The following is a 24156-nucleotide window of genomic DNA, read 5'->3' as shown; positions in this document are numbered from 1 at the left end:
ACTGCCACCGAGGATGCCATATGCCCCAGGAGCCTCTGAAATTGTTTCACTGGCGCCGCTACCTTCTGCCTGAAGGTCTTCCCTACCCTATATGCTCCACATACAATGGGACTGATGCATAAAGCACAATTTTCATCTCAAGTTTCCTAGTACAATCTGATAACATAATGCTAATAAAGGCATAAGTGGGCCATATAGAAATCCTGTGCTTCCTACATGAATGAACTCTAGAGTAACTGTGGAAATAAATGTGAAATTAGATAAATAATGCATTTATGATTAACCCTAAAATGCATACCTCTGAATTTTAGTGACCGAGACCTCATTCCACCTTCTTTACCTCATCCATTTTTTGGAGTTATGCCCCAACTTCTTGAGTATTCCTCAACCTATCTCTTGTGAATCAATAAAAATAAAAAAAAAATGCCAAAATTGCAGACAAAAAATATGTTTTTCTAATTGTTTAATTACCAAAAAGTGTATTGGCAAGTTTATTTATATAGTACATTTCAGTAGGGTCTTTAGTGGCCTGAGATACATAATAATGTCACAATATATATTTTCACTTCTGTAAATCATGCTTATGACTATATTATATCTATTCAAGTTTACTATCACAGGATTTCTATTTCTTTGTTTATTACAAGACAAATGAGTGCCATATTCATACAAATTACTACTATTTTGGTATTGGTGGTGAATTATCAGTCTCCCATCTGCATTTAGTGTTTCCCAACTTTTTCTGCCACGAAAATTTTACAGTACACCACTATCCCACATAGGCTAACCATTGTCAATATTTTTCCTTTTCAAGAACTTGTCCATGTATTCTGTCCATCTTAGTAGCATGTTTACTTGTAATGTTTGAAATTCAGCTATGCAAAAAAAAATAAATAAATAAATAAATAAAAAAATCACATATGTAGGCTACGCTGTGTGAGGTCACCGGTTTGCAAGAGCACTAAATGGGTAATGAAAAAACAACAAATTTGCATCTTTTCTAATTTGTAGATTTGTTCTTGCAATGCCACAACAAATTACAGGGATGCAAACTCATGAGGGGCGAAAAAGGTAAGACAATCACTGGTCCACGAACATTTTTTCTGGGGATATTTTTTTTAAAGAATAAGCTAAAAGCACCAATTCCAGCTATTTTAGTGATTCAAGTTTATTCAAGTTTACAATTGTGCAGAATTAGCGGCAAAATAAATAATATTTTGGTGAGGCTTGCTTCTGTTTCACAAATTTGTTAAATTTTATTAACTGATTAGTTCAGTGACCCCTTCTGGAAATGTCACTAGGTGGCGAAAAATGAGCGTCTTATGTGCTATGAGTGAGTCAGTGAATCATTTTGAGTCATTCATAACCGAAATCTACTAAGAGACTTTATAGTGTTTTAGCATTAAAAGAACAACACAGATCTATAGTCTTCCTTCAGTCTGAGCATTATGTTTCATCCAAAAATACAACAATAATAGTCTAATAATAGTGAGTTTCAATAACGTCAGTATAAGAATTATAAACACAAAGCAGATCTACAGTATCATTTTCCTACAGTAGCCTATTTAAACTGCTGAGCGTGACTTTTATCAGAAAAGACCACAATAATAGACATATAATAATAATTTTGAGTTTCAATAATGTTCTTTCGTCATTGTAAAGCGCATTTCACACGAGTTGAGTCGAGGCGTCAACGCTCTGTGCATTGCCAGCGTCAAGCGCCGCATTGCCCTCCACGTAACAAGAGTTGCAGAAAGCGTCACAGAGGGGCGATTTTACGAGTTTGCCGCGTAAAAAAGCGGGAGGTGCGCACAATAAACATTGAAAACATGTATTTGGAAGAGAGAAAAAAAGCTTGCAGTTGCTTTGATAGCAGAAAGTAATAAAAGGACTCGTTTATGTTTAGGTCTAAACGTTTTCTTAGTGAATTTAAATTAGTTCAATAACTGGGGTCTCTGATATTCGTAAATGATAAGGTAATATTTAATGAAAAGAAATTATGAGACATTCAACGTCTCTTCACAAATTTGGACAGTTTTTAAATATTTATTGTTGCTTTGTACTCTCAAAGACATTATTGGTGAAGCAAAAATGTGTGTGTGAAAAACAATTTGGTGTAAAGTGGCGTCACTTCATAGACTTCAATGTATTCTGCAGCGCTGACGCGAGTCATGTGAAGGACCCTTAACGCGTATACATATCAGTCACTTTTGCACATTAATATTGCTCTTCACAATCACAAAAGTGATGATTATGGTTTAAAAATGGCAAATTTCTCCGAAAGGTGAGGAGTTTGGTTCCCTGAAATTATAATATATTTATTTATTTTTTTCATGCATTTATTTATTTTGTGGAATTTTATAATTTTCCACGGCACACCTGACAATCTTTCACAGCACACTAGTGTGCTGCGGCACAGTGGTTGGGAAACACTGCTGTACATATTATACATGTAATCTGTTACTCAAGGTGGTGCTGTTTTTTCAGCGAATGACTTGATTTACAGTTGACACTGCTATTTGATGAAGTAGCAACATGGAAGTAAACTATAGCAAGTACAACACATGTACAGTATGATATGGATATTAACATTTGGGTGTACTACTGCACTTCTGTAAGTTGTACATCTATTTAGGCTCAATAAGTGCCTAAGAAAATACATATGTGTAGCTCCTTTGGAACAAGAGTAAGTGAACATTCTCATATTTTATGACGATATGCATGTTTTGAAATGACAGAAATCTGAAAAAAAAAAAATAAAAAAATATGGACATCCCTTTTGTCTTGTCAAAGAAATTTGAGAACTTCTGTTTGTCAAGCATTTATAGACAGACTAAAAAATAAATCCAATATAATAGCACTTTTCCCTAAAGACAATTGCTCAGGTATTGTTAGTACACATACTACTATGTACTCATTATGAATATACATATACCAACTGGCACCAGTGTAGCAATTTTAAAGTTTCAAGTATTCTTTTTATCATGACTTCTGTTTTACAACGTCTTGATAAGTAAAAGGGAAACATAAGAGATTAATTTCTTTTGTCTTAGGTGTCCTGAGGGAACAAGTAGTGCTGACAGTTGTAAACTTACAAAATGGATAATGAGTTTTAGCAAAGTATTTAAGCCAAGCTCCCTAGATTCCTGTGGGTTTGTAAAATAGCCTGAATAACAAATTGAATCTTTATTATTATTATTATTAATGTCCTACAAGAACAGCAAAACCATCTCTCTTCAAAATCAACTAACAATCCACTTTTTTCCTCAGACTCTAACAGCATAGCCAGTGAGATACAGTAATAATCAACCAACATAGGTGACAAATCTTTGAGGAATCACCTGATCCAATAATGTGAACAAGAAAACAAAGTCCTGTCATGCTGATTGGCTGATGGCACCACAAGAACGTGCACAGTCCCAACCTCTTCATTAACGAGTCGACTATTCTGTCGGTGCATGAGCTGAGCATTCACCAGTAAAACATTTACTATCATGTCTCATTAAATATTCTTATGAAATATTTGCAATTTATATGTTACTTATATGTAAAAAAGGTCCGAATACGTAGCTACTTTTCAATGGCCATCAATGAAGAAATATGCTTTTTGCCCATGTAATGGTGTAGTTACGTTATCTACCAGTAGGGGCTACTGACAGGGACTGTCAAAACTAACCAGCCAAACCCTGACCCCTTGGTGTTCATGGATGTGGTTTTGTCTGTTACGTATGTATGAAATTTAGAGTATTGCTTCACATTTTTAGTCTTTGAGTTTAAGCTGGTGCTTTTTGACCATTATGTGAAATCCTTGGGAGAGATTACCTAAATATCTTTCTCTTCTAACATTGTGTAAACTTGTAGATAATTGAATCAGCAATCAGTACTCTGATATCCACTTGTCCCATACAGAAAACAAACACTGCTAAATACCCTTGAGACTACAGAATAAGCAAGAACATGGAACCTCATCAAGAAAATCAAACCATGACATTTGAAAAATTAATATGAGATGTCACATGAGTGTTTCCCAATTCTTTTAATCATTTCCTTTGGACCCCGGCAAAATTTGAATAAAAATTGTTGCTCAGAGGGGAAGGAAGTTTTTATTAAAAATGTGAGATTAGTGACTTATTGACCCGACCTGTTATGCCCACACTAAATGTTTTGAATGCATGGTTCCATGTGTGTGTATGTTATGTGTATGAGGTTCCATTACTCACAGCGCTGGAGGGGTCGATTCTGGGCCTCTCCATGGCGATGGTGATGCAGTTGAGAAAGATGATGACAAGAACCACATGGTCAAACATCTTGTGAGTGATAATCTTATTGCATGTCACACGAAATCTGCAAGACATAATCACACCAGACATGGTGGGTTGGGTGATACAACAAAGGACACATTGCTGACCATAAAATGAATTAATAAGAAAGTGATTTCCAGGTTTTTTTTTTTGTTTTTTTTTTTTACAGCAATTTAACTTCTGTAAGTAAAAGGCAGAAAGTCACGCTAAATGTGTGTCTTCCATAAGTCTTACTGTAGTGCTCAGTACTCTTTAATGTCTTTGAGACTTGGCATGATGTTAAAGAATTCATGCTCAGAACAGCACTGTGTGGGAACAGACGGCAAACTTTGCACCGTTGTCATGCCAACCTCCCTCTCCCAGCATTGATCTTTCATGCTGGGAGTGCGGCCATACTGGGTGATGTAAAAGAGAAGTCTAAGACACACCTTACCTGCTAGCAAGAGGATCTGTCAGCAGCATATGTACAGACTGAAGTGTAGATTGACTAAGCTTTTAGATCTGAAATTTAAGTGTGACAACTAGTGTTTGCATTTCTCTAGTTGTCTTAAAGGAATAGTTTAGACAAAAATGAATATTCTGTCATCAATTACTCACTATCATGTTCAAAACTTGATGACTAACTTCTGTGGAACACAAAAGTAGATTTTTGGCAGAATGACTGTCTTTGTCACCATTGTATGGAAAACAAATGGAATGAAAGTGAATGGTCGTGACTCCCTTAAATTCTGCCATTTTTCTTCCATAAAAGAAAGTCATGAGGACTTGGAACAACATGTATTTACTTGTCTACTATGGCTCTTTGGATGAAATGATGGTTACTCTGATTTTTTTAAAAAAAAAAGCCACATCAGAGCAAATAAAAAATAACAAGATATATTTTCAATATGGTCAAAAGGCAGAAAAATATTGAAATATAGGTTTTTAACAATATTGCTAAGGTTTACCTACAACTGACCAGAGACACAAGCTTTGGACACACACAGAAGGGCAGACAAAAAGACACAAAAGCCTCTCTGCTTTTGATTTGGCGAATCAAATCATATTGGCAAATCATAACTGTACAAAGTGTCAAGAGCTTGCATCACCCAAGGACCGCACAGGAAGGAGGAGGAGGATGATCCGAGGTTGTTTGATGTTTAATTAGTAAAGCGCTGACAGAGTGTAACATACAATACTGAGTTTTTTTTCGTCTCCTCTCACCCTCTAATAAGTGCAGTCTTAATGGAGCTTAACGTGAGCAGACATGCATTTCAGAAATGGAAGGCTGTGGAAGGAGATGAGTGGAAGGGAAAGATCAAGAAGAGACCATCACATGCCTTGGGGAGGGGCTAAAGCTACAGAAACTCCCTCAACCTTTGATTATCTTAATCGAGACATCTTCCATGACTTAGGCAGCCATGGTACATGATACTATGATGAACATGATACCAGCATATGTTGCATTTTGAATGCTGAAGCCCAACCAGTAATAATGGTGTTGGTAAACACACTAGACTTCTTGAGCAAGCAAGACTTTGAGCTAGTAGTCAAGAAGCTTCTACAGAAAGACTATGTTGTTCAGTGGTGTTACAGTGGACACATTCAACAGAGCAGTGTTAGGGGTACTGCAAGACCAGGGGCCTCATGTATAAACATTTTGTACAAACAAAAATGCTGCGTACCGTTAAACACAGTAGTGTCACATGTCTGGATGGCAATATGCATATAGTAATTATATGTAGATGAGGTAATGCATAGTAAAAAGAAGGCGTTGTACGATCTATATATGGTTATTTTGGGGAGGAGACGGGGAGGGGAATAAAGCACGTGCATGTACGCACAATCTTCCGCTGACTGGAATTTATAAAGAGAAGTTTGCGCAGGTTCTGCCGTTTGTACAGTTGTATATATCTGAAAATGTTTGTGCGTATGCACTTTTCCCCATTTAGGCGGATATCACATTATAGAATAAAACCAAGTTTTTATACATGAAGCCCCAGGACTGGAAAACACCGTAGTAAACAATACCATAGAAGACCATAGTTGGCCCAAGACAATGTTTCTGTTGGTAACCCCCTGATGATGTTCTAGCTGGTCTTTCCTCAGCCAGGAATACTAAGAGGTACAAGAGCATCAGACACTCACCGTGACTGAGGAGGGAACAGGTAAAGGGACCAGGTGGCCCTCTGCCGACTCCACTGAGGCTGCTTATGATCCAACCAGCGATAGAGACGAGCCTTGCGACTCTGCAAGAAGAATGACCATATGAAATTATATAAACAGTAACTTACTTTTTTGGTATTAAAAGATACAAAAGTACTATTACTCTAGACACTTGTGATAAATCTATTGAAGAGCAGTAATACATCAAGTTTTGATTCCTTTCTCACCAGGTTTCCTTCATCATCTGTATTATCATCCTCACTGTGATGCTCGTCTAGAGAGAGTTGCGCGCTGGCTGCAGAACAGGAACTCTTGCCATTGCTAAGGAAGTTGGGTGGCCGGGCACTGTGTATGCTAGCAGAGCGATGCATGTATGGCACCTGCAGAGTGTCTGGAGGCAGATCAAAAGAGCTGCGGGTCTCCAGAGACTCCACGCGCCTGTGCCGAGGCCTCTGGCCCAGTGAGTCCGTCCTGGCAAGGGAGGACTCATCGCCCTCAGACATACCCCCTCCACCCCTGCTCTCTCCAGCAACACCCTCATCCGAACTGGACTGGCCGTTGCCGGAAAGCAAGGACCGCCGTTCACCAGATTGTCTCTTTTGCTTCTTGAGGCTGGGGGCTCGGCCGAGGCTGTTCCAGCTGGAGCGCCTGCTGTTCCAGCTGCTAGCGGAACTCCAGGGGGCATTAGGGGAGCTCCGTGCACTCGACTGCAGGGTGATGGGGGGAGCATGTCACTCTCATATTGTGAGAAATTCTTAAGCTTAAGCTGGTTTGGTGGTCTTAGCTGGTTTGGAGCTGGTCTTTGCTGACCATGCTGGTCTCCCAGCCTGGCTAAGCTGTTGCTTAGCTGGTTTAGCTGGTCGGCCAGCTAGTCTGTCCAGCTGAAAAGTGAAAAAAAAAAAAACTCTGAAACCAGCAAACAGGCCAGCCTGACCCGGTTGGGAGACCAGCTAAGACCAGCAGACCATTCTAGGCTGGTTAAGGCTGGTTTGTTTACACAAATAAAGGGATTTGAATCAGATACATTACACCAAAAAAACTGACTTTTGCTGTTGGTCTGAACAAAGACTATGTGCAAAAGGCGAATACCAAAAATGCAGCAGTATTTGTATCTAATCAACTTTAAGTCATCTTTTACAAGACCTCTCAAGGGAAAGAAAAGAATATAGTCAACAACAACAAGACTGTAGTTTACTTGACTTTCTCTGCAATGACAGAGAGCAGTAGTTACTAACCGGAGACTTATCTTGGCCACTGGGATCCATGGAGACATTGCTGCCTCTACGAGACTCATAGCCAAGTGCTGGGTCTCCTGATATCTTGGGAATGGGCATGGGTGTCGCGGCCGTATGAGTGATGAGAGGAGGTGTCAGACTGGTCTTTAGGTCGACATGACCATTGATGGGCACAGCTGCATGAACGGAAAGGAAGGGACAAGAAAACATGCTCAACATCAAAACTGAACTTACAAAACATGACAAACAGCTTAAAAATGCATTTGGTACCATTTTAAGCATTAATGTTTCAGAGAGCCTTTAATCTTAAATAATGGCCATGGTGCATCATGTAAGAATAACTCTGCTGTTTAAAGGGTAAAAGTGTATCTGGTATTTAAGGGTGAATTTTACAAAGAAATGGGTCATGTTTTATCCCAAATAAATAAAAAAATCATAAAAATAAAAAAAAATCATAAAAAAACTAAGCAAGCTAAGCTATTAACCATCACATTATTTTCATGATTATTTTTTTTTTTTTTTTTTTTCAAATTATCATTACTATAACCCAACAATTCTCGCATATCATTACTTTAATACCATAATTAAAACCATCCTATTCAGACAATATTTTTTTTAAATTGTAATCATCATAAATTATGTGACAATATGCCAATTCTTCTACGGGTCTCACCAGATGAGGCAGATGGGTCCCTTTTATGTCCAGAAACATCCTCTAAGCTTCGTGTATAGAAATCCACTTCAGAGTCTGTCTTTGAGGCATCACCCTTAATCAAATGAGGAAGAAAACTGATGTCAAATGCCAGGCATTGGTGTTGGAATAGGGAAGCATGTTTGAAGGGAAGGTGACAAGCAGGTGGGCATGGGTGTGGTCTCCCCATCCCAGCAGCCCTCGAAAAAGACCACAGGGTGACTGGAATCTACAGGAGAGACATACTCGATGGGGTAATCCACAGAAAACACAGTGCCTGCATGCATTTGACAGTACCAGATTGCTCCACCACTCTGAAAACACAATGATTGTATTAACCGTTTGCCAATTTAGAGCTAAATATTTGTTAAATGTATTTTATTAGTCTTTATTTATGACTCATGGTCAGACCATCTGCTATATTAGTGTAAGACATATCCGCATGCGGGCGAACGCGTGTGTGTGCGTGTGTTTTTTTTTTGTTTTTGTTTTTTTCTCGGCTCACTGGAGAAATGGCACCAGTAGAGCACTTGCAATGATCAGGCTGGAGAAATAAACACTGCTATTTTTATCAGAGGGCTCGTCTCATTGTTTGGCCTATATCATCCTCATCTCTACTATTGGGTCTTTAAAACAGTATCATGTCTAGAGTGTTTCAGTGTGGTCTAGCACAGAACTTCAACTCTGGGTTGTTTGTCAAAACAGACCACTGGATGAGGACTCTGGTCCTTTACTCTCTATGTCTCACTCTCTGTCTCTTCTCTCAATTTGACCATAGGGGTTAAACAGTGATTGCAATTTAAATAAAATCAAAGTGCAGGAGTGTAACAAAGTTCAGTGGAAAGGAGGAGGTGAGAACCGGCTTGACAATATAAATAATCTTTTAATAAAACAAAAAGACACAAACATAAACACATGCAGGGCAGCTGCTCGTAACCCTCTCTCTCTCGAACTGCCACCTCCGGTCACCTTTATCCCTCTCGAGGGCTTGATTTGCCTGATTAGGGGCCGGATGTGGAGCATCACGACCCAGCCCCACCCTCCTCTCTGCCACAAGGAGGATAAAGAGTATTGCCCTTTTTCATCTTGTGTGGACTGGATGAGAAAATGCCATCCTTATGATGACATATACTTATGCCAAAAATATTATTTTGCTATGCATTAGGGCCATAACCATTACAGACATTGAGACAGACAACATTGGGTCAACCCCAATATTCAGAGTAGTCAATCAATATGGGTTTTCAAAGATTGATTTATAGATCGCTACTTTTACTTTTGGTAGCCCTGATTTTAATGTTTGGTTTACATCCTTGGTATTAAGGGTGAAAGAGCAAGAGAGATGAGGCACAGTGGTGACTATTTTGACAAAACTCTGGACCTACAAAAAATTTACCCTACTGGCTTCACTGTTTAGTATCAAGTCCTTAATGAAAGCTTTGTGAATTTCTGTCTCTGAACAAAATAAATAAAAAAAGTAAAAAAATAATAATAAAAGCATTAGTAATGAGTGTTAAGTTGCATTGAAGCCAGTGGGATCACTGAACTACTAAACACAACACAACCGAACTGCAGTTAATTCACATCATAACTACAACAAAAAACAGTGAATAGGACTTGTCAATAGCGAATAACACAATATCATAAAAGTTACTGAGGCAACAAAAACAAAACTTTAAATGGAGTCACTGTAGCCAAGCTCTGTAATTCAAGACAGGAAAAGGACTCCTAGCCCCTCTAAACAGTGAACAGTAAACCATAACACAGCTGTGATAGGTTGAACTTAGCAGGAAGGCACAACAAAGCATTTTCAGGAGCAGGCCACCACCTTCTGTAGTTAGCTGTTAGCTTAGCATCAGCACCCACTGTTACTCACAGCATGCTCAGAACTGAGCACTGATGAATTGGCTGGCTTGGGCTTGGCTATCCTCATTCCCACATGGCTTTTCTGAGCAAAAAAGAGGTAGCAGAACTGTAAGACACTGGCCACTGTACCTACTGGCTGAATGAACTACCATTGCCATTTTGGCAAGCACACTAGTAAAACCTATTAGCTATTTAACACCAACTGAAAAGAAGAGCATTGCTGGTTACCAGCATATGTTGTGTTTGACCAGCATGTAAACTGAAGATGGTCCCTTTCTAGCAGAGACTGTAGGTAAAATCAATTAAAAACTAAGCTTATTAAGCTATGTTTACCAGAACTTCTTTGGTCATGTAGAAGGTGTGAAAGAAAGTCTACAGGGGCTGTACAGTCAATTAAGATGTTAGGTTGTTGTGCAACTGCTTCTTAACAACCACAGGTCTTAATTTGGGAATTCTGCTGGGCTTGAGCAACCTTGCTGATAGAGACATGTCAGGCATGTTTTGACATGAGATGTGCTAATAGCTCCTGAGTAAGGACCGGCAGAGAGGTTTAGGTAAGTTTAATTGAGGTGAAGGTCTAAAAGGTGTAAGTTGCTCAGAGACAGGTTTGAACCAACATAGCCATTGGTGCTTTTCATTTTGTGCCCTTCCACTGCAGATGTCACCTACCACAGCTGCATAAATGAAAACAAATACAGGATGTGATGTCCAGGAACACAAACAGACAGAGTCTCCTCAACAGGGTCAAGTGCTTCCACTCAGCTCTGGCTCTTTGAATGGACATTTTTTTTTTTCAATTGTTGAGCTACCGGTCTAAGCAGATGATTATTTTAATAGAACTTTAAAAGAGCCATGCGGAGAAAAAAAAGCCTAAGCTGGTCTGCTGGTCTCCCATCCTCATCATGCTGATATGTTTTTTGGTTTTGGGCAATTGTTAACTGGCCAGGCTGCCCAACCAGAGCTAGACTAGCTGAAGACCAGTTTGGCAAAGCTGGGGGACCAGCTAGACTAGCTTAAACCAGCAAAGACCTGCCAACTACCTCAGGCCAGTTAAGCAATTTTCTTTCCAGTAAGGTAGTTAAACAAAAAATAAATAAATAATACTGCACTGTAAAAAATCTATGAGATAAACATAACAGCAAATTTAAAATCTATTCAAAAGGACTTCCCAGTTTCCTTTTTTTATTTTGCACAGCAGTCTGTCGAGCTTTGTCTGATTTCACTGAGGCTTTCCATAAGTCCAAACACATACTTTCAGCCAGATAAAATAAAGAACGTGGCTCTACAAGGTTTGTACTCTGCTGCCAGGCATTGAGCAAGTGAACCTGAAGAAAGACTTTGAGTCAAGTCTGCTACTATGAAAAAAACAATCACGAGTGACAATGTCCACAAACGCCGGGGTCCTCCAGGTTAGTCTCACTAGGTTACATCATGCGAAGTGCTACATACCCCTGAGTCTACTGGCAGCTGAATACAGCTCAGCTGGCCATGCAAATCCTCCCTCTTGGTGATTTCCTAAATGGACACGTGTTAGGATTTTACCACACAGAATGCAAAGGTAAGATAAAAAGAAGAATAGCACAAACAAGAATAGGATTTAGAAAAATAAATACAAATCATGAGGATTTAGACTTCATAATTTTACTTCATATCTCTATTGAAGTACACATCATGCAAAAGTTATACATTTTGGGTGGAGTTTAGGCTGTGATCATGGTCTGTACAGTAAGTACAGTACAGTCACTGGCAGTAGTAAGGATCTTGAATCTCAATCTTGTTTGGAGATACCAAACATTTTATTTTTTTATCTAATATCAAATATTAATTTCCATAATATCCATAATAATATAGTCATAAAACCATAAAAAAAGATTGTCCTAATATGTATGTGTAACAGTAAAAGGATGGGCAAGGAGGAGGCGGGAACTGGCTGAACAGTCAACGTAAAGTTTAATATCAAACTCAACATAAACAAACACACACATGCCACGTGTCTCTCTTTCTCTCTCGAACTGGCGTCTCCTGTTCCCCTTTATCTCACTCTCCCGCTGATCAGCTGATCCAGTGCCGGCCTCATGGCCCTTGCCACACCCTCCTCCTTGTCACACTCCTTCCCCGCCCGATTCAGGCCGGGGTGCCACCGGTCTGACTAACTGATCCCGAATTGTGTGCTACATCTTTTCTAACTGATCGGTTTTCCTACAGCGGACGACCACATGTTGGAAACTTTTTGACTTTCATTGACAGAATGTTCAGATGAGCCAAGACTATTTAAACTCCAACTGTCAAAATTCAAATGATCCACCACACTTGTAATCTGCCTTTAGCTGCTCTATCAAATCTCTATTTCTTTCTGTCTCTATCAATCTGTATTTCTTTCAATCTCACCCTCCCTTCTCTCTCTCTCTCTCTCTCTCTCTCTCTCTCTCTCTCTATCTCTCTCTCTCTCTCTCTCTCTCTCTCTCTCACACACACACACACACACTATCTATCTATCTATCTATCTATCTATCTATCTATCTATCTATCTATCTGTCTGTCTGTCTGTCTGTCTGTCTATCACTCCACCACTCGTTATTTTCTAGCTTTCTATCACTATTTCTATTCTATCACTCCATCACTTTCTTTTATATTTATCACTCTATCACTATTTTCAATCTTCCCATCAGTCCATCATGCTTTCTTTCTTATCTATCACTCAATCATTTTTTTTCTATTTTATCTATCACTCCATCACTTTATCTACCACTCTACCACTCTTTCTTTCCTATCTTTCTATCACTCATCACATTTTCTATTCTATCACTCCATCACTTTATTTTCTATCTCTCATTCTTTCTTTTCTATCTTTCTATCAATCACTCCTTTCTATCTCTCACTTTCTTTTCTATCACTCCATCTCTTATCTGTCTGTCTATCTATCTATCTATCTATCTATCTATCTATCTATGTTAAACTTTCAGACCAGGCTTTTTAAGCCAACCTAAAGTTTGTCCACAAACTTTTTAATTTAGTTTTTAACTATTGTCTTTTTTTTTTTATTATTATTTGTCAAGACTTCCAAAATCAATGATTAATGAAGGTCACTGGATATGATGTAGACATAGTATTTCACAGTTATACATCAGCAGTAAATAGTTACTTGCATAATTATTTGTCATGAGAAGGCATGATCTAATTGTTTGAGTGGTGCTTTTGTCCATAAATTCAGAAGCATGAATAGCAAATTTATTAACATGGTGTAAATATATGAAGGGAGTTTTCCCCATGTTGATGATAGAGTTCTAGGCCCTCCATTAATGACAGACTGCAATATGTTTGAGTTTAACAGGCATTTCTCATGGGAGAGTTTCTAGAATTATTGATTGTGCCCATGGGTGCATTAAATAAAGTGGTTGTACTCCGGCAATTTCAACATTACAAACACCATAGTCTTAGCATCAGATGGCACGCCCACGAAACCGCCCACAGTCCGTGCACTAACCGTCTGATGCTTATAGCACACAAAATTGCAAAACGGCTTTCTCGATCAAATCAGCACAAATCTGATTGGCTGGTTCAATGGATCTTCTGCGAGTAGAGGACACAGGACATTGCATCAGTCCACCTGGAAGCCGAGTTGTGTTCACAATGTTCCGTTTTGATAGAATGAGCACTTTTGAGGATGAAATAATCACAGAATTTGCCCAAGTTTGCCATGTTAGTGACATCAAATCTTTTAAAGATATTCAGAGTATCGTTTGAGGCAATAGCAGAAAGTGAAGCGAATATCCACGAGCAGAGCTGCATTTTCTGCTTTGTTTACTTAGTTATGTCAGTAAAATTTTCTATAAAGATTATAGTTCTATAATTATGTGATGTACTTAGACCCTCTACACATTGTCTGCTATTCTCCCATGTGTTTTCTGTGCAATTGCTCGTGGAGATTCACGCACCATTATATAAATACCATTATATAAATACATTTTTACCCCATGTCTGTCTTTTATTATGGTATGATACATATCCGATAACCCCACCACTAAATACCCCGTAATGACAAAACCATCTGTGATTGGTTGCTTTATATACCAGTTAGATGGCTTTTGCTGTCTAAATGGGCAGATTTTGGCCAACTGAAGTGGCTATAGACCATAGACCTATGCCTTTGTCATAGGTCTGGCTACACAAGAATACAAACACCATGTTTGCTAACCAATCAGACTAGTCTTATTTGTGAGTCAACGTCGCAAAAAGCAGTCTCAAAAGTTATCACAAAAGCAAAAGTGCATTTTGCAGAGAACAAAATCAAATTGTGAAACTAAAACTAAATTTACCGCATTAATGCATCGGTTCTGCCTTTATGTGTGGATTACATTGTAAAGATAATATGACGTGTATATGTGCATTTGTATTTGTTTGATAGACAAAACCCATCCAAAGACACATGGTTATATGACACACAGAGTGATAATTCAAATAATAATCAAAATGTGTTTGTCAAGAGTTTGTTAGATATGCTATAAATATAATTTAAAGTTGAGAAAATATGCAAGCACACCTTCAAATGCTTTTATTTTTAGATTTGACGTGCGATCGTTTGCAGTGGAAAGGATATTACATTTTGAAAGGCAGAGTTTACATTGCACAGTAAGGTTTTTGCTCTGTCTCCTTAAAAGTTAAATGATTTTTTGCAAATTTAGTAGTCAAATGCTGAGTGAGACCACTCCATCTTTAGTGTAATTATAGCCACTAATTATAGTGTCTAGTATCAGGTCTGTGTGCAACTCCACAAACCTCCCCCTCTCTTCTGAAAACACTCAAAGTCTTACAGAAAGTATATCAGCGGTAGGCTCATTTAGAATGAACAATTAAAATTATAAAAAAAAAAGAAAAAAAAAAGAAGAATTAGGGAGATCAAAAAAATTATAAGCGATTTATTGCTGTTGCCTGATTAATATGTAATCATGTAATCCAAATGTAATCAAATTACAAGTACTTTGTTTTCATAATCTAATTGCGTAATCCATATGACATGTAATCTGCTACTGCCCAGTACTGCAAATATTATAAAGGCCAATATCTTTTTATCATGAAATGGATAAATATAGAAATGTAATATCATACATTTAAAGCCATCATCATTAACATTAAATAGGCCTAATCTACAAATGATCAGAATTAGTTTTCTTTTGTTTATATTATATTAACAACTACAGACCATTTAAATAAACTTATAAAAAACATCATCCATTATAATAATTGTACTTTAAAGTATAGATTTGTCATTTAGTGTGAAACAACTTCAGATGATGTTTCTGAATGAGTGCTGTTTGCAACTGTGGTTTTTCAGCATTTCTGTGTGTGTTAAAATTAGTGTAATGAGAAATACACACTATTTGCTAAAATGATTTTTTTTTTTTTTTCCACATTCAAGCTTATGAGTTGTAGATTTTCGCTACATTAATTTTCACTCTAAATAAGTAATAAAAGACAACTAAAAAACAAAAACACTTAGCACTGATATTTTTATTTGAGATTCGATCCTCTCAATACAACACCATTATCAGTATAAGAGCAATCCCCAATCAATAGTTAATGCTACAACTGTTAGCACTTTTATTAGCTGAAATTGATGAACTCTCATTTAAAACTCCAGGTCCTTGAAGATAACATATATTGAATTATTCTGGCTGTGAACCTATCAGAGTGAGTCAATGAATTCAACCAGTGGGGAAAAAAGACTGTAGGTGATGACGTAAATTAGATGTTGAGTTCTAAACATGGCTTTGAGTTATTAATAGTTTGTTTTTAGTTTATATATATATATATATATATATATATATATATATATATATATATATATATATATATATATATATATACACGCTGGCGGCCAAACGTTTGGAATAATGTACAGATTATGTTGTTTTGGAAGGAAATTGTTACTTTAATTCACCAAAGTGGCATTCAACTGATCACACAGTATAGTCAGGACATTACTGATGTAAAAAAACAGCACCATCACTATTTGAAAAAAGTCATTTTTTATCAAATCTAGACAGGCCCCATTTCCAGCAGCCATCACTCCAACACCTTATCCTTGAGTAATCAAGCTAAATTGCTAATTTGGTACAAGAAAATCACTTGCCATTATATAAAACACAGTTGAAAGCTATTTGGTTCGTTAAATGAAGCTTAACATTGTCTTTGTGTTTATTTTTGAGTTGCCACAGTATGCAATAGACTGGCATGTCTTAAGGTCAATATTAGGCCAAAAATGGCAAAAAAGCAGCAGCTTTCTCTAGAAACTCATCAGTCAATCATTGTTTTGATGAATGAAGGCTATACAATGCTTGAAATTGCCAAAAAACTGAAGATTTCATACAAAGGTGTACACTACAGTCTTCAAAGACAAAGGACAACTGGCTCTAACAAGGACAGAGAGAGATGTGGAAGGCCAGATGTACAACTTAACAAGAGGATAAGTACATCAGAGTCTCTAGTTTGAGAAATGGATCTTAACCCCATTGAGCTTTTGTGGGATCAGCTAGACTGTAATCTATGGCAAGTGCTACAGGAAGCGTGGGGTGAAATGTCACCTGAGTATCTGGACAAACTGACAGCTAGAATGCCAAGGATCTGCAAAGCTGTCATTGCTGCACATGGAGGATTTTTTGATGAGAACTCTTTGAAGTAGTTTAAGAAGTTCTGAAATGTTTTTTTTTTTTTTTTTTTTTAATTGTAATAGTAATTTTTCATGTTATTAATGTCCTGACTATACATTGTAATCAGTTGAATGCCACTTTGGTGAATAAAAGTACAAATTTCTTTCCATAAGAGCAAAATCTGTACATTATTCCAAACTTTTGGCCACCAGTATATAAACTCAGCAAAAAACGGAACGTCCCTTTTTCAGGACACTGTATTTTAAAGATAATTTTGTAAAAATCCAAATAGCTTTACAGATCTTTATTGTAAAGGCTTTAAACAATGTTTTCCATGCTTTCTAGGGTTAGGGTTAGGGTTAGGGTTAGGTTAGAGTTAGGTCCAATTAATGAACATGCACCTGTGGAACAGTCATTAAGACACTAACAGCTTACAAATGGTAGGCAATTAAGGTCACAGTTATAAAAACTTAGGACACTAAAGAGACCTTTCTACTGACTCTGAAAAACACCAATAGAAAGATGCCCAGGGTCCCTGCTCATCTGCGTGAACGTGCCTTAGGCATGCTGCATGGAGGCATGAGGACTGCAGATGTGGCCAGTGCAATAAATTGCAATGTCCGTACTGTGAGACGCCTACGACAGTGCTACAGGGAGACAGGAAGGACAGCTGATGGTCCTCGCAGTGGCAGACCACATGTAACATCACCTGCACAGGATCGGTACATCCGAATATCACACCTGTGGGACAGGTACAGGATGGCAACAACAACTGCCGAGTTACACCAGGAACTCACAATCCCTCCATCAGTGCTCAGACTGTTCGCAATAGGCTGAGAGAGGCTGGACTGAGGGCTTGTAGGTCTGTTGTAAGGCAGGTCCTTACCAGACATCACCGGCAACAACGTCGCCTATGGGCACAAACCCACCTTCGCTGGACCAGACAGGACTGGCAAAAAGTGCTCTTCACTGACAAGTCGCGGATTTGTTTCACCAGGGGTGATGGTTGGACTCCCGTTTATCATCGAAGGAATGAGCATTACACCGAGGCCTGTACTCTGGAGCGGGATAGATTTGGAGGTGGAGGGTCCGTTATGGTCTGGGGCAGTGTGTCACAGCATCATCGGACTGATCTTGTTGTCATTGCAGGCAATTACAACACTGTGAGTTACAGGGAAGACATCCTCCTCCCTCATGTGGTACGCTTCCTGCAGGCTCATCCTGACATGACCCTCCAGCTTGACAATGCCACCAGCCATACTGCTCATTATGTGCATGATTTCTTGCAAGACATGAATGTCAGTGTTCTGCCATGGCCAGCGAAGAGCCTGGATATCAATCCCATTGAGCACGTCTGGGACCTGTTGGATCAGAGGGAGAGGGCTTGGGCCATTCCCCCCAGAAATGTCCAGGAACATGCAAGTGCCTTGGTGGAAGAGTGGGGTAACATCTCACAGCATGAACTGGTAAACCTGGTGCAGTCCATGAGGAGGAGATGCACTGCAGTACTTAATGCAGCTGGTGGCCACACCAGATTCTGACTGTTACTTTTGATTTTGAGCCCCCCCTTTGTTCAGGGACACATTATTCCATTTCTGTTAGTCACATGTCTGTGAAACTTGTTCAGTTTATATTTTAGTTGTCGATTCTTTTTATGTTCATACAAATATTTACACGTTAAGTTTGCTGAAAATAAAAGCAGTTGAAATTGAGAGGACGTTTCTTTTTTTGCTGAGTTTATATACACACACACTGATGAACCAAAACATTATGACCACTCACAGGTGAAGTGAATAATGTTGATCATCTCCTAACAAGGCCACATGTCAAAGTCTGGGTAGATTAGATGGAAAGTGAACAATCAGTACATGTAGTCAACGTGTTGAATGCAGAAGAAATTGGCAGGAGTAAAGACCTTTGCAACTTTGACAAGGGCCAAATTGCTATGGCCAAACGACTGGATCAGAGTATCTCTGAAACGTCAAGGCTTGTGGGGTGCTCCCGGTCAGCAGTGGTGAGTACCTACTGACAGTGGTCCGAGGAGGGACAAACCATAAACCGGCAACAGGGTGTTGGGCGCCCAAGGCTCATCGATGCGTGAAGGCAACGAAGGCTATCCCGTCTGGTCTGAACCAACAGAAGGTCTACTGTGGCACAAGTCACCAAAAATTTTAATGATGGTTATATGAGGAATGTGTCACAACACACAGTGCATCACACTGCGTATGGGGCTGCGTTGCCGCAGACCGGTCAAAGTGCCCATGATGACTCCTGTCCACCATCAAAAGCACCTACAATGGGCACACAAGTGTCCCCACTGGACATTGGAGCAGTGGAAGAAGGTTGCCTTGTCCGATGAATCCTGTTTTCTTTTACATCACGTGGATGGCCATGCACATGTGTGTCGTTTACCTGGGGAAGTGATGGCACCAGGATGTACTGTGGAAAGACGACAAGCCGTTGGAGGGAGTTTGATGCTCTAGACAATGTTCTGCTGGGATACCCTGTGTCCGGCCATTCATGTAGATGTCAATTTGACACGTGCCACCTACCTAAACATCATTGCAGTCCAGGTACACCTCTTCATGGCAATGGTATTTCCTGATGGCAGTGGCCTCTTTCAGCAGAATAATGTGCCCTGCCACACATTTTTTGTAAATGGTTTGAGGAACATGATGAAGAGTTCAAGGTGTTGCCCTGGCCTCCAAATTCCCCAGATCTTAATCCGATTGAGCATCTATGGAATGTGCTGCACCAACAAGTCCAATCCATGGTGGCTCAACCTCGCAACTTACAGAACTTGAAGGATCTGCTGTTAATGTCTTGGTGCCAGATACCACAGGACACTTTCAAGGGTCTTGTAGAGTCCATGCTTCAGTGGGTCAGCACTGTTTTGGTGGTACACGGAAAACCAACAGCATAATAGGCATGTGGTCATAATGTTTTGGCTCATCAGTGTATAAAGAAAAGAGAACTTTGCTTTGGGACAAAATAAGATTTAAAATGTATTTATTTAATTGGCAGTACAAAAATGGACATAAATCTTAATACCCAAAAAACAAAACAAAACAAAAAAACAGCTTTGAATCAATAATCTACATGGACCAGGTAATATGTTTATAGATTGACATGCAAGTCTGAGCAGGAGAACCTCTTTACAAGATGCTATTTGCTTTAAGAAGTGGAGGGGACATTTTGCTGTTTGAGGAACACTTGTCCCGGCCCTTGATCTCTCTGTTTTACACACGTTATTCAGCTACAGGTTTCCCCAGCAACCCTGGCGCACTGAAAAGTTCGACCAACTAAAAATAAACATGTTTGCAAAAAAGCATATGTAGGGTTAAAATATTAAGCCAACAGTTTTCATCAGATCTAAGAGAGAGCAAGAGAATACCTTGGCATTCTGCTTGGCATTAGATCAACTGGGAAGATATAATAATATCTGATGCTTTTATGAATGTACTTAAAGGAATAGATCACTCAAAAATGAAAATCCATTCATTTTTTTAATTCATACTCATATCATTCTAAGCCTTTATGACTTTCTATCTTCTGTGGAACACAAAAGGTATAGAAGGTAGAGAAGAAAGGGGAAGTAGTCTAGGTTTGGAATGAATGTGACTAAATGATGATATAATTTTCATTTTTGGGAGAACTATTCCTTTAAGTGTACAGTTAGCTAAGGAAAAGGTAAAAGGGTTCAGCTGAGTGCAGGTTACCCTCTTTTATTTAGGAGTGGAGAGTTTTTTTTTTTTTTTCAGGGTTCTGAGTATCTAACATAATTTCCTCTTAGCTGCCATGATGCACTATGAAAGCTATTTTTGTCTGGCAGGCGGGCACATTAGCACACGCTCATCTTTTAGAGAAGAATAAAGGGAAGAAGAATTGAGCTTCATCCAGAAAATAACTCCTCTCAAGTAGACCAAAACTCTCTGGCTTTTCAGCAACACTTATAACTTTTCCATTCACTGTCATTATGCAGATAACTCTAAATGATATTGGATCTTCATTTTTTGCTAATGTTGTTGCTCTAATGAGGTGTCACAAAAATTATTTTTTTTTTTTTTTATTATTTATTTATTTATGTTTTATGATTGTTATTCTAACAAAGAATTCACTTAAATTAACCTTAAACATAGACATGCATTTTTCAATAAATCTTGAAAGCAGTATTGGAGTTTTGAGGTTTGTTCTCCAAGGATGCATTAAATTTATTGAAAATAATTGAAAAATTACAGTAAAGGCAATTTTAATGTTACAATGGACTATTTCTTTTAAAATAAATGATGTGTTCTTCGAACTTTCTGTTCATCCAAGAATCGTCTACTTTCAGCAATGCAAGTGTTCGGCATATACTGTTAATTAAAGCTGCTAGTTAGGGCCTGTGAGGAGTCTTTTTTTTTTTTTTTTGTATTCTTGTTGTTGTGCATCTGGGTTGTCCACTTCTCTCTCTGTCAGATATCTCCAGTTAGATAAAGTTTGTTTTATTTTTTCAAAATAAAATATTTTATTCTTTCAAAAAAGAAGTGCATGGAATAGTCTTAAAAGAACAATAGATTGATGAATCTGAGGAGAAATATGTTTCTTTTTGGCTATTTTTATAACTGAAATTTGAATTGCAAGTGTAAAGTAACTTTTACTAAAAATGCAAGTACACTCAACACCTCAGCTATAAAAAAGACACTATATTGCAATGTCCACACCTCATTAAGTAGCACAACCGTTTTAACCGTTCTAACAAAAATAAATGTTACTTTAGTACTAAGTTAACATATCAAATGATTTCTTAAGGATTATGTGATACATTATTTTCTAAGCAGACTGGAGTAATGGTAGCCTTGCCATCATGGATAAAAATGCAATTTTATAATAAAAATAAATAAATAAATAAAAAAAACACTATGTTTAGAGATTATATCTCTGTAATCTATTACAACATTAGACTTGAGAAAAGAAAATTATTGGTCGAAACTAAACATTCTAGAAAAAATCATTTTTTTTAATTTTTTTTTTCTTAAAAAAAACCCAAAATTGCCAGATATACTGGATATTTCCCTTCATTTTAATGAATGGGCATTTGCTGTCAGCAACGCTAAACCACGCCCCCATCATTGTGTGCGTATGCATGTCAAGACTGCGGAACAGACATTCTTGAAGAAGGATAACAATACAAACGGTTCAGAATTTATTTGTGCATTAAATTACACAAAGGCCAACACTAATGTACTTGTGGATTGTATTGTGAGCAAAGAAAACTGTATATGTGTGCATTCTTCTGGTGAGTGGATTCTTAAATTAAGCACGTATGGATCCATTGCGTGCATGCGTGGATCGGTTGCCCATGGATTCCCGTGTGCACCTCTCGATCTGTTGCGTGAATGTGTTCAGGCCATTCACAGTCAACATTGCGCAACCACAGATGCAGAAGATACCATGCATTTATGTGCGGAACCTGCAAAGCTTTCGTAGGCTATTTAGTGGAGAAAATATAGAAATACTCTATATTCCCATAACAAATGTAGCCAGTTTGAACGGGAACACGAAATTCACTCTGTGAACTCCGTTCCCCCCAATTCCCCCCATTTCCAGCCCTGCCTGTAACCAATTAGCAACTAGCAAAACATGGTTCATCGCTGTGATGTAACTAAAGGCTAGTACTGGCTATGTAAAATAAATAAATAAATAATGGATGAGCCCTTTGATGTGTCACACCCAAACTTTCTGTTTCAAAAGGAACTACATAAACACAAGACTGTGCTCGTCAAGTGATTTCATGGGGTTTTTAGAATCTTCCATATGAACAGAGTTAAAAATAATGGAATTGCACAGTATTCTGTCTTAGATTTACAGTAAAATTTATCGTCAGATAACAAAAACTATTTTACATCCTTTATTAGAAAGCCAAACAAGAGTCAAAAAGCTGTCTTTTCTCATATAAAAACTATTCGATTAAAATAAGTACCTCATCATACCTCATTTCATAGAAAGAGTGGTAAGTGATCAAATCCTAGATGCTTGCGCATTGCTCAGCATACACGCCAACCTGCCTGATTTAGTTTGTCTCCTTCCAAACAGACAGTAAAAAACAACCTCTCCACCCAAAATGATACATAAATATAACATTTATATCTTTCATTTATCTTCAGTCTGGCCATTTTTTTGTGTGCGCCTGTCTTTCTGTCAAAGAAGAATGGTTGCTATGCATTGGGAGATAGGTTGTCTCATAAGATCGTGGAAAAAGAAAAAGCATGAAGGAAAGAGAATGAGAGGGAGTGCTATGCAGTGAGCAGAGCATGAGTGTGGTGTAAGCACATGTCTATTACACTGCTCTCACACAGAACAAGGAACTCATCATAGCTCACTGAATAAATAATAGTATTAGACAGAGGAGAGAAGAGGATAGGAGAGGATAATGAGAGAATGGAAATGAAAGAGATGGTGGGAGATATGGGCTAGTATAGTGATTCCCGTACAGGGGTACACGTTACCCCCGGGGTACTTCAACAGATTCTAGGGGTTGGAATCAGCAAGGACCTTGCGATATGATATTATAGCAATGTCTGGCTCACAATATGCAATAAAATTACAATTATTTACATTTAGTGTGTAAACTTCAGTGCTTTGTGCAAGTATACACTCACCAACCACTTTATTAGGAACACCTGTACACCTACTTATTCATTTGATTATCTAATCAGCCAATCGTGTGGCAGCAGTGCAGTGCATAAAATCATCAGTCAGGAGCTTCAGTTAATGTTCACATCAACCATCAGAATGGGGAAAAAATGTGATCTCGATGATTTTGACCGTGGCATTTTCCAGTGAGCGGCAGTTCTGCGGACGGAAACGCCATGTTCTATTCAATTGTAGTGAGCAGAATAACATCTTAGAATGCACAACATGTCAAACTTTGAGGCGAATGGGCTACAACATCAGAAGACCATGTTGGGTTACACTTCTGTCAGCCAAGAACAGAAAGCTGAGGCTGCAGTGGGCACAGACTCACCAAAACTGGACAGTTAAAGACTGGAAAAACACAGCCTGGTCTGATGAATTTCGATTTCTGCACAGTTGACAGAGGTGACTGACAGAAGTGGAACACGATGCGGTCTTCGTCTCAATGTTTGACATGTTGTGCATTCTGAGATGCTGTTCTGCTCACTACAATTGTACAGATGGATTATCTGAGTTACCGTAGTCTTTCTGTCAGTTCGAACCAGTCTGGCCATTCTCTGTTGACCTCTCTCATCAACAAGGCATTTTCATCTGCA

The 24156-nt window shown here is 38.4% G+C and overlaps 1 protein-coding gene across 1 annotated transcript in view; it reads right to left on the bottom strand.

Annotated features, from left to right (window-relative positions):
* LOC127423073 (voltage-dependent T-type calcium channel subunit alpha-1G-like) overlaps positions 1-24156 on the bottom strand; it is a 258610-nt gene that overhangs the window by 89732 nt on the left and 144722 nt on the right. Inside the window, exons 13-18 of the mRNA XM_051667102.1 lie at positions 11688-11753; positions 8355-8448; positions 7682-7857; positions 6674-7153; positions 6429-6529; positions 4221-4344 (exon numbers count right to left, since the gene is read on the bottom strand). Coding sequence (XP_051523062.1) covers positions 4221-4344; positions 6429-6529; positions 6674-7153; positions 7682-7857; positions 8355-8448; positions 11688-11753 — 1041 coding nt within the window. The remainder of the gene's footprint in view (positions 1-4220; positions 4345-6428; positions 6530-6673; positions 7154-7681; positions 7858-8354; positions 8449-11687; positions 11754-24156) is intronic.

The sequence above is a fragment of the Myxocyprinus asiaticus genome, chromosome 32 (assembly GCF_019703515.2).
Source record: "Myxocyprinus asiaticus isolate MX2 ecotype Aquarium Trade chromosome 32, UBuf_Myxa_2, whole genome shotgun sequence".
Classification (NCBI taxonomy): domain Eukaryota; kingdom Metazoa; phylum Chordata; class Actinopteri; order Cypriniformes; family Catostomidae; genus Myxocyprinus; species Myxocyprinus asiaticus.
Note: the sequence above shows the minus strand (reverse complement) of the source record. Positions and strands in the feature narration are given on the sequence as shown.